At 40.2% G+C, this 18,252-nt stretch overlaps 1 protein-coding gene and 1 long non-coding RNA gene across 2 annotated transcripts in view; one reads left to right on the top strand and one right to left on the bottom strand.

The window, feature by feature from the left end:
- The window catches only part of plekha6 (pleckstrin homology domain containing, family A member 6), a 131,902-nt gene extending 130,311 nt beyond the window's left edge, over nt 1–1,591 (bottom strand). Inside the window, exon 1 of the mRNA XM_061069665.1 lies at nt 1,509–1,591. Within this exon, the coding sequence (XP_060925648.1) occupies nt 1,509–1,535 (27 nt within the window). The 5' untranslated portion in view covers nt 1,536–1,591. The remainder of the gene's footprint in view (nt 1–1,508) is intronic.
- Nucleotides 1,592–13,826: 12,235 nt separating this feature from the next.
- Nucleotides 13,827–14,441, top strand: LOC133000566 (uncharacterized). The gene is made up of 3 exons (XR_009678208.1): nt 13,827–13,892; nt 14,012–14,105; nt 14,197–14,441. It is a non-coding gene; the product is annotated as an uncharacterized LOC133000566 (long non-coding RNA).
- Nucleotides 14,442–18,252: the final 3,811 nt, after the last annotated feature.

Raw genomic sequence — 18,252 nt, forward strand, 5'->3', positions numbered from 1 at the left:
GAATACAGAGGACTGACGCAGACTTTGTGGACTGGTGCCAGCGGAACTGCCTTCAGATCAATGCAGGGAAAACCAAATAACTGGTGGTGGATTTCTGCAGGCGAAGACACCCCCAAGATACCGGTGAACATCCAGGGAAGGGATATACAGTCAGTGGCCTCATATAAATACTTGGGTGTTCACCTGAACAATAAACTGGACTGGACCGATCATGCCAGTGCACTATTCAAGAAGGGCGAGAGCAGAGTGCAGGGGGAGCTCCTAAATACCTTTTATGATTCTGTGCTGGCATCTGCCATCTTCTTTGGAATAGTTTGCTGGGGCTGCAGCATTTCAAGTGCTGACAGGAAGAGACTGCACAAACTGATTAGGAGGACCAGCTCGGTCCTGGGATACTTGCTTGACCCAGTGGCGGTTGTGGGACAGAGGAGGATGTACACTAATCAACTGTATAATGTTCACTGTACTATATTCATTTGGAAAGAAATTGTGTGCAATATAACCGGTTATGTGCAATCCATTCACTGTACATATTTGGACACATAATATATCTCTTTACACTGTATATACCAGATTAATTACATTTATATTGTGTCTATATATTTGTTGTATATTTAATATTTCCTTATATTCCTTCACCCAAGTAGTGCATGCTACTGGTGTGATTTATTTTTGCTGTTGAATGTGACATTGCAAATTTCCCCATTGTGGGACTTATAAAGGACATTTTAATCTTAATCTTAAATATTTGACCACACAAACACCCCTCTCTCCGCCTGGGAATTAAGACTATTTATTTGTTTGTTTAATTTGATAATGAAAGTTATCTCCAGCCCTGCCTTCTGCCCAGTTAAGTTCCAACACAGAGACAATCACCCTAGTACAGGGGTGTCAAACTCAAATACGCAGTGGGCCGAAATCAAAAAAGTGCTTCAAGTCGAGGGCCACATGGGTTCAACGTTTATTGAAAACTTATTGAAAGAACCTTAGTGCACATATTGAACCTGGAACTAACAAGGCCTATAGAGTATTGCAGATAAAACAACATTAATTATGAAATAAATGAAATACAAATAACAAATAATACATAAATAAATATAAAAGTAATAAAATCAGTTTCATTAATTGCTTTCTGGCTTTATCTGCAGTATTTCCAGAGTAATTTCCAGTGAAAACATTTTCTACAGGCAAACAACAGACAAAAATAATTGACTTCAAAGAAAAATCAAATGTCCTGTAGTAGCAAGAGAAAAATAAGTTTCCCTGCAGCATCTGCGTCTCCCACAGGCGCAGCTTGGTTTTAAAGCCCTCACTGTAGCGTACATGTCAGAAGCTGCAGGTTACGTTTTATTTCGGAGCTTTCAGAAAAGACTTGAACTGGCGGTGATTTAAACCTTTGGCTCTGATAAAGTTAACCGCTAATGTTATGATGCTCATCACATGTTCCATTTTCAAGGCTTTGCCACACGACTCCTGGTGTATGGTGCAGTGATAAGCTGTCAACTCACTTTTTCCTCACTTTTTTCCTCCTTCATCTTTTCTCGGATCCACTCTTTACATCCGCGAACGTATACTCTGCCTCCCACCTGTCTTGAAAGCTCCTGTATTCAAATGCCACCTTTCGTTTAGCCATTTTTGGGAGCGGGATGGTTGAAAGTTGTCACAAGTGATATGTGATGCAGACTGTGATGCGCGCGTTCGCGGGACCGTGATCGACATGCCGACACACGGGCAGTGCATTGTGGGATCTGTCATTCACCATTGACCCGCCCACTCGTCAGCCAATGAGAGCCTGCCATTGGTCCAGAACTGTCACATGCCCCATCCCGACGTGTTCACTGACCCTCAGGAATTCTCAGTACTTATTTTGTATTGAGAACTTGCAAAACACTGCCGGCGGGCCAGCTCTAATAGTAAATAGATTTTATCATGCGGGCCACATATAATTCATTCGCGGGCCACATGTGCCCTAGTACCTCACATGCCCAATAACTCATTGTTATTTCTACTTATGTTTATTGTTTTCTACTTATATATATATATATATATATATATATATATATATATATATATATATATATATATATATATATATATATATATATATATTGTTTTTATATCCAATGCACCAACCACACCATGTCAATTTCCTGTATGTGAAAATATAATTGGCCAATAAAATAATTCTGATTCTGATTACTCACATTTCTCTTTGAGGATGTTGTATGTTAAGTAAACCTATTAAATCACTTTTTTAGGCAAACTGTTACAGCTCTGCAATCCTCTCCTTAATCAACTTTATTTAAATAACTGAACTGACACTTATTAACCCCTTGTGCTCAACCTTCAACCTCTTCAGAATTTTGAACTATAAATAAAAAGTATATAACATGACCTGCAAAGATAGCTTTGGTAACATCTTTGAGCTTAAAGGGACTCTCACCTTTGTTGCATTTTTACACTTTTTTTGGATAAGGTTAAATTGGTATTAATAAGGTAATGACACTCTAAAATGCAAGACAGACCCACCAGGAGTAAAAACAAACAATTATTTCACTCTCATAATATTTAGTGAAAACTTCAACCAATAAAATTCTTCGGACCGAAGGACCTTATTGGCCGACAGACCTGTCTGTTTGCTGCATGGACATGCAGGTTTTCCGTCTGCTTCTTGTGGCGCATTCGGGCCCGCGTCATCAAGGCGCGTCCATATATATATATATATATATGTGAATGTAAATGTATATAACTTACCGGTGCTTCTAAATCCGAATCCATTGCTTTGGTAAACAAAAACTCACGTGCGTGCGCGGAGGCAGTAGGTTGTAAGTCTGCTTGTAAATAAAGTTTCTTCAAAAAAACACCGCGGATGGGAACGAGGGGGTGGGGCATTGGAGGAAGGCGGGATGATTTGAATGTGCTGTAATTCTCAAATGCAACAAAGGTGAGAGTCCCTTTAATAAAGAGTGGGTTATTGTCCTTATGTTTTTAAACATCTAAACACTCTCTAATACTGTGCAGTACATTTCACACAATGGAGATAAAATGCTCGAGGTAAAGTTAAATTTAAAATGAAAAGTTCCACTTCCACTCATTTACAAATATAAAAAACAACTTCAGATAATCAAAATGAAATTATCTGCTGAAAAGAAAATAAAACACCTAGAAAAAAGATGGTAATTACTTCTTCCAGTAGATGTTATTAACTTTGTACTGTCCAAAGGCTATGTGAGAAAGCAGAATCCATGCTTTCATCAATCAGTTGTCCTTACTAAACAACTCTTTTAAAAGTGTGCTGAGACCACTCCTATGTAACCCTTGTAGAGCTTCATTACACTAATGGAAAAGTAATTCGCTTTGTCCAGTTCCAAACTCTCAGCAAGTGCCTCTCTTGTACAGGTTGGGATTAAATGGTGTTTTAATTATCCATACGGTTATTGTTGTGTATAAATTACAAATAAAAAATTAATAACAATACTTACAACACTTGGCTCTCATACAATGGTTAATTGGGATTTTCATCAATTGGTCTGTAAGAACTATGACTTCAAGCTCTGAAGGACCAGGTAAGTATTTCACATGATGTCACTAGTATTATCAAACCATTACAAATAGCTTATAATGCTAATAATTAGCATACAGTTAGCTTACTAATCAGTTTTATTTAGTAACATTTTGATATATCTGTATATCCTCCAACTAAATATATAAGATATGTTGTATATTACCCTATATCTGTACCGGAGAATAGTGCCTGTAAATTCAACAGATACTCCCTTCTCTCTCTCTCAGCAGTACCCAAGGTCAGGTTATAGATAAAGGGCCAACCAACATGCATTATAGTGTCTCTGCTTAGTGACTTTCATATCTACTTCAGATGAGCCAGACAGAGAGGCACCAACATCACCTCTTACCAACTTCAACTCTTTTGCATACTTTATCAATGGCAAGACGTAAGGACACAATGTGATTGAGTTATGCATGCTTTAGTCTTAACTATCCAATAGGATGCAAACACCTACTTGTAACATAGAGAGTCACAGCAATCTAGCCATTCATGGATGTGCTGTTGGAATGGGTGATGCAAGTAAAGGAAGATATATGGGGACGCTGTGGGAGACATCTTCAGACATGGGGGTGACTATTGCTCATGTTACTCTGTTAGCGTTTGTATATTGTTCCACCTTCTGGTCTCCTTGATGCATCAAGTCTTCATTAAAACCTCCTGCATAAGACATCAGCTGCTGCCTAAGACATCAGCTGCTGCCTGAGTTCCCCTTTCACCAGCTTCCAGAAAACCTCCATAACACTAACCATCTTAACAAACAAATTGTCTTAATGCCCAGAAAATGAGAGAGAGAGAGAGAGAGAGAGAGAGAGAGAGAGAGAGAATAGTAAGGGTAGGTGTCATGGACGTGTGACACCTCAAGCCAATTAATCAAACTTAAATTAAGTGTATATTTTTACAACATTTGCGCCAATTATTACATTTGTAAAGAATTTTTTTAAACCGGCCAATAATTAAAGAAAAGTTACAAAGTTATTGGTTTGGAAATGTTATTACGTTATTGGCAAGTTACAACATTATCGTCTTTTATTACATAAAAATTGAAATATTATTACATTATTGGCAGTTATTACATTATTGGCTGCTACGAGGGGTTGTCCATGATGACTCTGATCTTTTCCCTCATCCTCCTCTTTCTCACCAACTCCGGACTGTCGAGCTCCAGTCCACGGAGCTGGATTTCTTCTCTTGCTAGTTTAGTTTGCTTGCCTCAACTGCCCTGATCTACAGGCCTAGGTTGTAGAGGTAGTTTTCACACTGTTCACTGATTCATCTTACAACAGATCACTTCAAGTTCAAGCACACTCAAGATGTTTGAGCTCTACTATCATATATAAATGTTGTTCAGGTTGGGGAATGTGAGTTTTGCAAGCTTCAGCTGTGATTCTTTGTTGGATAATTGGGGCTCATGCAAGAAACATTCGTTTTTTTGGATTTAGGAGGACTTGCCACATTCAACTTTTTAGTTTTCTTTTAGGTACACAATTAATGAGTGTTCCAAATCTGTTGATTGCATAAGGCGTCATTTTAGACACTGTCATAAAAAACCCTAAAGTCTTTGCTTTTGTGACAGAGCAAACCACGGGTGACACAGCAACAGCTAAAAGTTTTAGACTCTCAGCTAAGGATCTCTGAAGGCAGGACTTCAGTCTCCTAACTCGAAAAGTTCTTCTCCTTACTCTTGAGGACTTTTTCATTATTGAACCCCCCTGACGTGGGGCAGAGAGAATAGCGTGATATGGTATTGCGGCATTAATTGTGCTAGTTTGCTATCATAATGCACATTCATTCTAATATACAGTTGTTGAATATGAGTTGTCATGTTTGTATAAACTCACAGTACAAATATTTGTGTGAGAAATCTAGGATAATAATACAAAATTTGTCTCGCCCATTGTCATGTTGTAGAGACAAGCATCTTTTCAGTTTCACTTTCTTGATTGACTACAGGATTTGGTCTTATCTATATGCTAGATTTATTTAATATAATTTAATATAATTTGTTTTAATATAAAACAGCACTTCACTAGCACTTGAAAAAGGTGTTTGATGTCTGTTTGCTGCAAGGAAACTGAACAAGACAAAGCAACACCAGCTGTGTGAAGTAACATCTAGTCAGTATTTTACTTACTGCAGATAAGAGTGCATGAGTTTAGTTCCTTCCAACTGGATCAGGCTCACGGCTTTTCCAGCTGGTCCACTGGGGTCATGTTGACTGAAAAGTGACAGACAGAGATCAAAACAACAAAATAAATACATGGTGTTATAGAAGACATCACAGGATATCAATCAAATACATTAATTCATTACAAGGATTATTGAAGATTAAAAGAGTTTAATCCAACTTGAATCGTTATGGCTTCAGATATGATAAATATCTGTCAGTAATGATAGAAAAGATGGACATGTTTTTTGCCTAGTCACACGAAATTGATAAAAGAAATTATATCAGTCACTAGTATTGAAGTTTCAAAGGAGAAATGTTGGTCTGTCTGTCTTTTTACATTAAGATGTTCTCAACAACCACAAGACATTTTTGCATGTGCGTTGATGGGGAACAAAAAGAAGTAACAATAATTCAAAAACGCCCTGTCAGGTTCATGTTTTAACTTACTACCTATATACAAACATGCTTTCACTCGTAATATATGCCTTGATACATTTTTGTCATATAAAAGAAAATATTCAAAATAGTCAATGTAAAATGCTTTGAGTAGGCACTTATTACACTTGTACTCCAAGTGTTTTAAACTTAAAACCACTAATTAATCTTGTTTTTAATTTTCATTGATTATCTAGTGCTTTATTTAAACGATCCTGATCACTAATTATCGCACAGGTAGTACTTACAATAACAACCACTCCTCAAAATATACTGATGGTATATTATTAATGCAATCATTCTTTTATAAGAATGATTGCATTAAGTTTAGTTATTTTTTACTTTAAAATCTCTGCATTTAGGTCCATCTCCGTCATCTAAACCATAACAGAACGATCCGACCACAATATGGAATCAGCAGAGATTAGTTTGTTTCATGATCAAGTTTTTTATTTAGATTTTTTGGTTGAGGAGCTGAGTTCACCGGGACCCCAGAGCAGGTCAGAGACCCTGGAGGAGATCTCGGTGGTCGAAGCATGGCTTAAAGATCGGCCTTGGGTGAGTCACTTTGTCCCGTACCTCGTGGAGGTGCGGCACAGACTAAGAAATACCTCAACCCTCCAGCCTAATCCACTAACCCGACTGGGGCAGCCGGCTGGCATTTGGTGGATCCCGCAGCATCAAGAAGGGTTCTGCTGTGGGTGGTGGACGTTGCAGATGAGTGTTAAGCCTTTTTTAATCAAGTATTATTTTTCCTTTTTAATCAATTGATGTCAGCATGTCAGAATCAATAACCCTTTCAGAATCAGCACAGGTGCCCCACAGGGTTGTGTCAGCTCTCCAGTACTTTTTACACTGTACACAAACAATTGCTCAAACAGCCACCCTGGGAACTTTGTTTTAAAATGTTCTGATGACACCGCTATCCTCAGCCTACTTCGCAAGGATACAAGATATGATGAAGATATGGTTCTGCACCCTAGATCAGTGGGGGATCACAGTCCTGTGCTCATACATGGCACAAACATCACTCAGGTCTGCTCTTACACAAGTACCTTGGTGTGCACTTGGACGACACCTTCAGCTGCAAGGTCCATATCGAACGTTTGTGTTTCGTTTACAGCAGAGACTTTACTTCTTATGCAGACTCGGAGTGTATGGTGTGGACCAGAGGATTATGTTTTTATTCTATCAGGCTGTACTAGAGAGCTTAGTGACCTTTGGAATGTCAGCATGGTAAGGCAACCTAACTGTACAACTAAAAACTAAGCTTGCTCGCCTGGTACACACTGCTATGAAGGTGATAACTACCAATCCCTTCCATCAATATATGAGCAGTCTGTTCTTAGGCGGTCTCAGAGGATACTGACGGACCCATTACATATCCTTCATAAAGAATATCAGCTCTTGCCCTCTAGTAGACAATACAGAGTATACTCAAACGTTTTAAAAACAATTGTTTTCCTACCTCCATCAAACTTTTAAATAACGCTGCTTGATGAATAGTGCAATAGTTTCATGGGGTTTTATTATTGGATGGGGCAAAATGGGCTACGTGCAATGGGTTTCTCTATGGAGTGTGTGTAATATTTAATTTATTTTTAAAATTGTATTTGTATTTTAATGTTGTGATTGACACAGTTGGTGCCACTATGTAACTTGTTTTGTAAATATGGAAGCATATGTCCAAAGCATTTGTGTCCGAAACAACTTTCCCTACTGGGACAATAAAGTATAGCGCAGTGTTAATTTTGTTGACGAAAACTATGACGAAAAATATTCGTTAACGACCTTTTTCCCGTGACTAAGACCAGACGAAGACGTTACGAAAACGGATCTTTGAAAATAAAAGCTATGACTAAATCTATTTCAACTTTCGTTGACGAGACGAGACAAATGTTGGTGGTTGACTAAGTCACAATAATTTTTTAAAACATCGTATCAGGCCGTCATTAAGTACCAGAAGCGGGCGAGTCTGTGTGTCTGTGTGTGTGTGCGTGGTACTTCTTATTTCATACATTTCTCAGAAAATATGGGGAGGACTCAAATAGCTCTACATAGTTCTGCGTTTAATTAATTTCAAAGTAGGCCTACACTTGCCTGTGTATTTTCTTCTCTTCATAAGCATTTGGTGTTTCCCTTTGTAACAGGTAAAAATGGAAAACAGTTTTCTTTATTGTTCTTTAATTTTACAAATGCAACAATCTATAGTTTAGTATAGTATAACTATATATAAAACTTTATTAGCTTTGTTATCAAATATGTTTTGCGGTACAAATTTTATTTGGGGGAAGAGGGGGCAAAATGTCTCTTTTGATAGTAAAGGTTGCCGACCCCTGCTATAGACCTATAGGGATATCTAATGAACAACCTAAGTATTGCAAGCTAGACTAGTATGCAGTTGTAGACACAACACAGGGGTTCCCTGGGCCTGAGAAGGGAAGATAAGGAGTTTAATGTGGCTATTAAATGTGACTAAAACTAGACTAAAATGTAATTCGTTTTCGTCGACTAAAATGTTCTGAGTTTTCGTTGACGAAAACTAGACTAAAACTAAGAAGGATAAAAATGACAATGTGACTAAAACTAATATGCATTTTCGTCTAAAGACTAAGACTAAATCAAAAATAGCTGCAAAAATTAACACTGGTGTATCGTATCTTACAGTTGATAGATTCAGTAGATGGATTGAAGCAATGCCAAAAACAGGACCAGACTACAAATCAGTAGCTAAGTTTCTATGTAGGGAAGTAATTCCTCGATTAAGCCTACCTGACACTATCAGTTCAGACAATGTAACATATTTTGTAGCTCAAGCTATCAAAACATTGAAAATGCTAGGGACACCACCAGTTCAGACAATGGAACATATTTTGTAGCTCAAGCTATCAAAACATTGAAAATGCTAGGGATTAATTGGAAATGTGGGGGTGTGTAACACCCTCAATGACATGGAGCAGTAGAACGAACTAACCACACCCTGAAAGAAAAATTAACCAAAATAATAGCAAACAGTATTTCAACAGGTTAGGAGCCACAGAGAAGAGAGACGCTGCCATCCCAGAATGGTTACAGAGGGTACATCCTGGACATTGGGTATTCCAATTCCTAAGGCCTTGAAAGTCGAAGATAAGAATGTTTTGTTCCACCCACCTCTGCAGAGCAGACGACCCAAAAAGAACATGCTGAGCACGCAGACAAGAGCCACTTTGAAAATGCTAGGGATTAATTGGAAATGTGGGTGTGTGTAACACCCTCAATCACATGGAGCAGTGGAACGAACTAACCACACCCTGAAAGAAAAATTAGCCAAAATAATAGCAAACAGTATTTCAACAGGTTAGGAGCCACAGAGAAGAGAGACGCTGCCATCCCAGAATGGTTACAGAGGGTACATCCTGGACATTGGGTATTCCAATTCCTAAGGCCTTGAAAGTCGAAGATAAGAATGTTTGGTTCCACCCACCTCTGCAGAGCAGACGACCCAAAAATAACATGCTGAGCACGCAGACAAGAGCCACTCCCTGAGCAAGAAGGGGACGGTGCCACCTCTCCGCGAGATATTATACGAACGCAAAGCATACAGGGAGACAGACGATCTCACTGACTGGCTGCCAGAAGGGACAGTAGGGACATATCGACTAGCTTATCACTCCCAACAAGACAAAGCAACACAGACACTTGTAATGCGGTATAGCAGGGTAAATTGTCACCAAACTAATTGGCAGAAATGATCTAAATCAGATTAAACAGACATGACCAAGCATTGACCCTAGGCCCAGGAGGAGTTGAAATTGACAATCTTCCAGTGAGTAAACAATGCAATGCTGAAGGGGTAGTAGAAAAAATGGTTAATTGTTCTGAAAATCAATGTACAGCAATTAATATTGGACGATCAATAGATGCTGCACTATTAGTGAAACCCCATCAAAAGTGACGTGTTAAAAGAGATATACGGGAGGGAAGTTATGAATTAGTTGAATTGAGAACGACAAATTGGGAACGGAATGTGTTTTATCAATGGATAAAAAATTTGGACAATATAATGTAACAAGTTATTTTTCAAGACGTGCTGCTTTGCAAATTTATAATATATTTCATGATGAACCACACAAATACCCAAGACCTCTCTTAGAACTAGAGTCCTGGATACCACCAATAGTCGAGTGTGTTTGGAATTATGTGTCTGAATGAATCAGATCCCCTAGTACAGTGTAAGAGGAAATCATTAATAGTAACAAATTCATACTTAAGGCCAATACAAAATATAACAGAAAAAGCAGCATTCCAATGTGAACGGATGGCACTGAATGGGTACTCTCAGAGCCCATCCTGGAGACATGCTGTTATACAACGTTCCTATGCCTTCCCTCATAAAAGGTACAAAACCGTTAGCAGATGTGTAATATGGCAAATGTACAAAAGATGACCAAGTTTATGTAGCCTGGACTCAAGAACCACATGGCGTCACAAGGTGTGATGGGGGAAGATTGGAACATTTCCTGACAGGCTGCTAGTGTTTTATAAATTATAAATGCACAATACATCGCACCTAATAGTAGATGGGTAAACTACCTTTGGTGCAACCAAAGGAAATTGAGATCAACTTGACTGTGTCAGCTGCAGAGTCAATACAGGAACAGTTACACGCCACCTTATTAATGGTCTTTCAAAATCGGCCTGTTATAGATGTGTTTTAAGCAGAAGATCAAAGACCTATCAGTTTACATTGGAGACGTGGTCACTGCATAATAAGTGGGATTTTCACAGGAATCATGCATGAGTATGGCCGGGGAGCAGGATGTGGAGTCTTGGGCAGCAGACCTGTATGCCATCAGCACAAGAGGAATATGGGTGTCCCAGTCTCTTTGGTGTTTAGCCGTCACTATGGCAAGTTGTTGCGCCAGTGTGCGGTTAAACCGCTTGACCAAGCCGTCACTCTGCGGGTGGAGAGATGTTGTGGTTGGCTTATGGGAACCCAGCTTTTCGCACATGGTTGCAAACACACAGGACTCAAAGTTCCTGCCCTGGTCGGTGTGGATGACCTCGGGTGCCCCGAACCAGCTGAACATTCCTTCCAACAAAGCATCTACAATGGTCTCTGCTTCCTGGTCAGGCAGGCTGTATGCCTCTGGCCACTTGGTGAAGTAGTCCATGACGTTGAGGACCTAGCGGTTACCCTTTTCCGAGCGGGGGAATGGCCCTAGAACATCGACCCTGTCTCTCTCCATGGGACCCCCTGTTGGAAACTGTTGGAGTTTGGCATGGGATCTGTCTGTGGGGCCTTTGCGTGCGGTGCAGCTGTCGCAGCGGCGACAATAATCGTCCACATTTCGCCTGTGTTGGCCCCAGTAGAATCCCTGTCGGAGGCGGCGGAGAGTCTTAGAGATCCCAAAGTGACCAGATCCAGGAGCTCCATGTACCGCCCGGAGCACAGTCTCCTTCAGAGCCCCTGGAACCATCACCTTCCACCGTTTCTCTCCTGTAGCTGGTTTCTTCCACCCCCTTTGTAGAACCCCATCACACAGGTGCAGGGTTTCAAACACTGACCATAGTCCCTTTGTGGCCCGAGAAAACACAGATACTTCCCATCGTGGTTTGTGTTGTGCTGCCACCCACATGCCTACTGGCCTGGTGTAACCATCCTCCTCTTGATTTTCCTTCCACTCCATCCCGACCTGTTCACTGACACTCAGGACATCTCAGTAATTATTTAACATTGTGTACTTAGCTGAACATAAGTCATTACAACCACATAGCAGTCAAACAGAACATAAACTTAACTACTAGTCCGTTACAATATGTAAGGCAAATTAAGTTTTCTCGGAGGGAAGGGACTTATCACATGATAACAGCAACCTCCACTTGCTGAGGCAAGATGCTACATGTGATTGAAAGTTATGAATAGAATAGTAACACTGAGGCCATAATTGATCGCAATTTATTTCCAAAGCTGTAGGTGATTTGGCCCCACAGTATATGTAAGGATTGTAGTTCAGATTGACGTAACCTTTGCTAAAATAATAACTAGAATCAAATACTAGATCAACATAATGCACTGCATGAAAAGAAGCGTTTGTGTCAATCTGTGTCGCAGAGAAGTGTTGGCACATCCTTCGGTTAACGACTTTCACACGTATCTGCAGGCAGCAAAGGAAACGCTCAGGGTTCCTGCAGTTGTCAAGCCTGTGAGCTGTTGAGATTTGACCCCCCTGCTCCAACTCCTAGAGGACGCTTTCACATGCAAATGAAAATGCTCTGAGCTTCACAAATGCAAATCAGTTTCCCTGAGAGCAGATAACACCAATGTGTAAGAGGCACCAACAAACTATCTGGCTGAGTAAACCAGGCTTAAAATAAATATTAAACCTGAAATTTTAAATTGTTCTTAAGTAAGTAAGTGTGCTATAATGAATTATATTGTATACCACGAACAAAGGTCAATGCAGTCAAAAGAAATGAAACAATGCACTTTATTTAAAATTTTTATTGTCATCCAAAACAATCCTAAATCTCAACAACTGTACAGAGTGGCATGATTACAGTCACTTTTTCAATTGTGCTGGTTAAATGCACAGAGGATTTGTTAACCACACCTCTACCAGCAAAGAAATGGTGCTGGGTGTGATCATCTGTGTCCTGTAAGCTCCAAACTTCTACTGGCTTTCCATAAAAATATCTGTCCTCCCAAAATACTGGCATTAAATTCACATGTCAATGGCAAACTAAGCTGTTCCATGAATTATAAATGGTACCTTTTCACCACTACTTTCAAAATTGCTATGAAACATTCATTGATTTAATGATTTATTTTTTCAGTGTAATATTTAATCCCCCATGGACTGCACAGTGACAAAACACAGCAGCCGGCTGTTTGGCTACAACATACATCTCCACTCAGTTTGATTATTATTTTAAATATAAAGAAGACACAATATAGAGCTTAAATTCCTTCATTATTTGAACTTCAATTGTCTAATTGTTGTTATTAAACGTTCTCAGTATTCCATTAAAACAGTCAACACTTTTATCCAAAGCGACTTACAATAAGTGCATTCAACTATAAGGTTACGAACACAGAACAGCGTGAATCATGTGTGTAAATGTACTAAACACCACAAAAAATAAACCTGGCCTCAGTCACATGCTCATCCCATATGAAGTAACCGCTGCTCACGTCACCCGCTCGCGTCATCAGCTGAGCTGGGTCAGCTGGGTCGTGTTTAGCTTGTCCCGTACGAGTGACTCTGTCTTCGGGGTAAATAACTTGCTGAAGTCGACACGACGCTTTTCCCTGGAGGAGAAGATGAGTGCGTGTGGAGGCAGAGCCGCGGGGCCGGTGTGGACGAGTCGAGGCGGAGAAGACGGGCGCACAGACCCTGAGTTAAGGTGAGAGCTAAGCTAGAGACGCCATGCTAACTACTAAGCTAACCCTACATCTGAAAGCATGTCCGCCACTCTTTGGGATAGCGAGAAAGTTGCTAAAATACGAATACAGCATCGAGTGCTGGAGCAGATCTAGTGCATGTGTAAATATGTATGAATTACTTAGATGTAACAGTTTGTTCTCGTTAAGTTTTTTCATCTACGTGACTTTTTTCTGTATGTTTTCACAGCCACAGCCCCCCCCCCCCCCCCCCACACACACACACACAAACAAAGAGGCGTTAGGCTGAGACGCTGAAAGTCCGGAATAAAGTGCAGAAAATTAAGCCATTGAATGTAAGTAACTGTTTATGAATTGTTTTGGTGTTTTTTTGCTGTGGATCTTCCAACGGTGATGCAGCGCGGCTATTTCCGTTTATTAATAATAAACTCATGTTACTTGTGATGTTTTCCAGCTGCCTGTCCATGACGTACAAAGACACACTATGAGCCAGTATGATCCGACCAGACCTTACATCAGCATTGAGGAGTTGTCGGAGAAGAAAGAGGGTAAGGTTATATTCATTAATTAATTTTCCAGTTACATGTAAAGGTGTATGTTGTCATTGAACTGTGCTAATTTTACTGAATGTGTTTACAGCTGATTGAAGCGGGACAGATGACATGGATCCATCCTTCCACAGCAAGGAGCGCACCGACCTGTGTCCCACACTTCATATAAGACTGGAAGCTACACTGATCTCACAGCTACACACCACAGACGTCTACACACTGGAGAAGATTCAGACAGAGTCCCACAAAGAAGGCTGCAGAGAAACATTTCAAGCCTCATCTGAGTTTTTGTACAATATTTTTGCTGTATGTAAATAAAGCTTTCACTCCACATATACCTTGTTCACATTTGTTCCCTGTACAATATGTTCACCTATAGCATCACATGAATGTTTAGTTTTAATTAACTGCAGTGCTTTTGGTAAAGGCTTACTTATAAATAATAATAAATATTAATATATACATTTTTATTATAAATATTGTGTGGGAGGGGCTTACCCCACGTGCGGAATGCTGTGACCCCACGTGTGCACTGCAATGACCCATAAGGTGACCAATAGCAACACTTCTACCAGCCAATCACGAGTGACATTAGTTTCAAGGGTCTGTGGTATCCTCCAATGGTGAGTAGAGAGAGGTTCTAGCCAGCGGCTGGACTCCGATTCATATGCTAATTAGATCACACGTTGCGATCGGTCCGTGAGGCTCAGCGAGCCCCCCCGCGGCTCTCTCCTTTGTTCTCCAAATCCCCCTTAAGGTCCGCAAACGCCGATAGACCCACCTTGTCTTCACTGGCGAACGCCGAGGTAACATCATGGAAACAGTTGGTTACAGCAGGGGATTAGGCCTGTCCGTAGAGGTTCACTGTGACAATAATACTGCTTTTCGTCTAGTGATGTCAATGGAAAGTAAAGCCATAGTCGTCCCCTTGGTTGGCTGATTATTGATGTCAAAGTCAACAAGAAGAAAACCCCACAGAGGAACCACCTACACAAAGTCAAACTAATATCCAACAATTTCTAACAAGCATTGCACCACTGAATAACACACTAACCAAACATGCATAAATTGATGAATCAAAATGTATTTGTATGGCTCATATTCACAAATCACAATTTGTCTCATAGGGCGTTAACAAAATGTGACATCGTCTCCCGTTTACCCTCAATAAGGAATAACTACCAAAGTTAACATTAACAGAGGAAAAAATATTGAAACCTCAGAGAAAGACACAAACATCACAACGTTGTTCACACACACATACCCACACAAATTCCTCATATTATACGTCAGTCTACATAAAGCACACATAAACATATACAGCAGGGCTTATGGTTTCCCTGTGTTTTCGTATTGGCACTGCATTGCAGTCTGTTTCTGACCTCCAAGCTCATGTCTGTTGACTCCTTGATCAGCCTCCCCTCCTCCCTCCCTCTTTTTCCTCGCCTTGTCCCTTGTGACACTTAATCATTTCTCTCGACACCTACCTGACTCTCCTGTCCACACGGAACTTCAACATCCTTCCCTGGATCAGTCATGTACTGACGTTGCAGGAGATGGGATGAATGGATGGATAGATGGAAAGATAGAGAGATGAACAGAGAAAGTGGAGAGAAGCTGGACTGATGGAGGGAGGAAGATGGATACACACCACTCTCCTTGTCTCTCTCCGGACTGCATGCTTGTCCCGCCCTCTGCTTGATTCCAAACCTGTCTCACCCTTACTCTCTTTTGCTTCTCTCTCTCTCTCTCTCTCTCTCTCTCTCTCTCTGTCTTTCTCAAAGACACACACATAAGCACACTTGCTACCTGCTGTATGACAACTGCAGCACTCAGTGTATGCGGTCTTCTCCTTGTGGCTGGCTTAACATTTTTATGAACACCTTTCTCTCATCTGTGTATCAATATTGGTTCAGATATCAATGTATGTCATCTCTTGAGATATGTTTCCACCACATGAACTTTTCACAGGGACCAGGAACCTTTGCTGAATCTCCATGTGTTTCCAAAATAGACGGTATATAAGAAGTGCCAAAAGAAGAAGCCTTTTTGGAAAAAGTGCTTAAAAGTGTGAAACCGGAAGGGGCTGGCTCAATTGGCTCCAAGTAATCTGGCTGGTGATTACAGTCTCCTTCACTAGATAGTCTCCTTCTTATCAGTGAAATCTTAATTAGATATTAGAGTTGAAAAAAGGTAGGTTTTGGTGCGTATCTGTTTGACACAGACTCTCTGATGATTGACAGGCAGGAGTTGAGACAGGTCAGACTAGACAGAGATTTACCGGTGGAAAACTGCAGTTATATTTGCAAGGTGTTCATTCAATACATTTACTCTTATTTTGTCGTTAGTAGTGGAGCAGGGTTTTACACAGACCCTTTTACCATTTGATTGTTTTAATTTAAGTACCCGAGCTGCAACAGCTGCAATGACCCTTGAACTCCTTCTAGAGATTTCATCACATTTTTATGACTTGCCATGCAAACAGGAAGTTGTTGTCAAATGTACTCCAAACTTCACATGTATGACAAGAGACTTACAATCACAGCCCCCCCTACTGGCAACAGGAAATGTAGGATCGCTCCCTGGCCTGAGTTCTGGGATGGAGGTATGTGGAAAATGAAGAGCTGCCACAGGGAAGGAGAAACAGATGGCAAAGAGACTAATCACAACATCAAGCAAAAATGGCTGGTCAACGTATGTTTAATTATATTAATTTATGTTTGCGCTTGTTAAAACTTCTGAAAAACTTGTACCCTTAGCTTTTTCATTTGATCCACTTCAGACTTGGTCAGGGAAGCCCTGAGACACTGGTGACACCATGCTGTGACACATACGCCTATTGAATGGTGATTGCTGGACCTTTGATGGAACCCAAACAACTGTGCACTGCGTTGTTCACTGCCGAAAACTTGACCTGTACAATGAGAGTTACTATGTGAACACACCCAGGACAATATTTGGCAGCTAAGGCAGAATGGCTCAACAGCGCCAATTGCTGGAAAATGGAAGTACTCCCTCTGGTTTAAACTTTATTGGATAAACCTGAATATTTCAAAGCCGTCTCCAGACCTCATAGCTGTATCGTGAATTTTAAATTTAACCATCATTAACATGACAACGTTTGTTTTATGTCTGCCACATGTGACATGTGTAAATGATGTGAGCTGCATTAATATGAGTTATTCAAAGTCCATGAGGATGTTGTGATATTGCAGTTTAACATAATGTTTAGGTAACTTAAAGGTGGTTAAACTGTAGCATTGACTTTGAATTTTTTTGTGATTACCTGCTGTATGTCTAAAGTTATCAGGTAAAAAGTTGCGTGTAAGTCTATGTAGTTATGTAGTGAAGCTGTCAGGTTATCCTTAATGGGTAGGGGGAAAAAAAGACAGTAAAGTCACTTACTTACTTTGTCAATAAAACACCTCAACTTCAGTCTGAGATGATGGTACAACAGAACTATAGTTTCTTGCCTTTTACTTCCTTTAATTAGGGCCCGAGCACCGAACCGGTGGGAGGGCCTATTGAAATTGAAGGCATTCTTATTATTATTATTATTATGCGCTAAATTAATTGGCTTTTTGAGGGCTTTAACGTGCCCAAAAATCTAATAAAGTTTGCCGTAAATTTGAAAGTGGTAAAAATTTACTTATTCTGGAGTATTTTGAAATGGGCGTGGCAAAATGGCTCAACAGCGCCACCTGGAACAACAGCCCCTAGGTTTCCACATAACCGATTTTCACACAAAAAAGCCTCAAGAGCATTATGAAAAACGCAACAGGAAGCCCGCCATTTTGGATTTAGTGGCCATTTTGGCTATATTCCACATTTTTAATTTGATGCACTTGTCGTAGAGTTTTCATCAGATCGCCTTAAAATTTAGATGAGTGTCATCACAACAAGATGGAGATCTAAACTTACTCGAATTTTAACTTTTCGTCACCCCGTGACGTCAAAGTTTGATTAAACGCCATCAAAACACGGGCTTCTGTATCTCAGACACATTTGGTCAGATCGAGTCCAAACTAGACATGTAAGACAATAGTCACGACTTGATCCCATCTACAATGACTGAAAATCACAGCCACCCCTGGTGGGAACAGGAAATGTCTTGTTTTTGGAACATCTTACACTTGGAAGCATT

Source organism: Limanda limanda, chromosome 4, assembly GCF_963576545.1.
Source record: "Limanda limanda chromosome 4, fLimLim1.1, whole genome shotgun sequence".
In the NCBI taxonomy this organism is placed as follows: Eukaryota; Metazoa; Chordata; class Actinopteri; order Pleuronectiformes; family Pleuronectidae; genus Limanda; species Limanda limanda.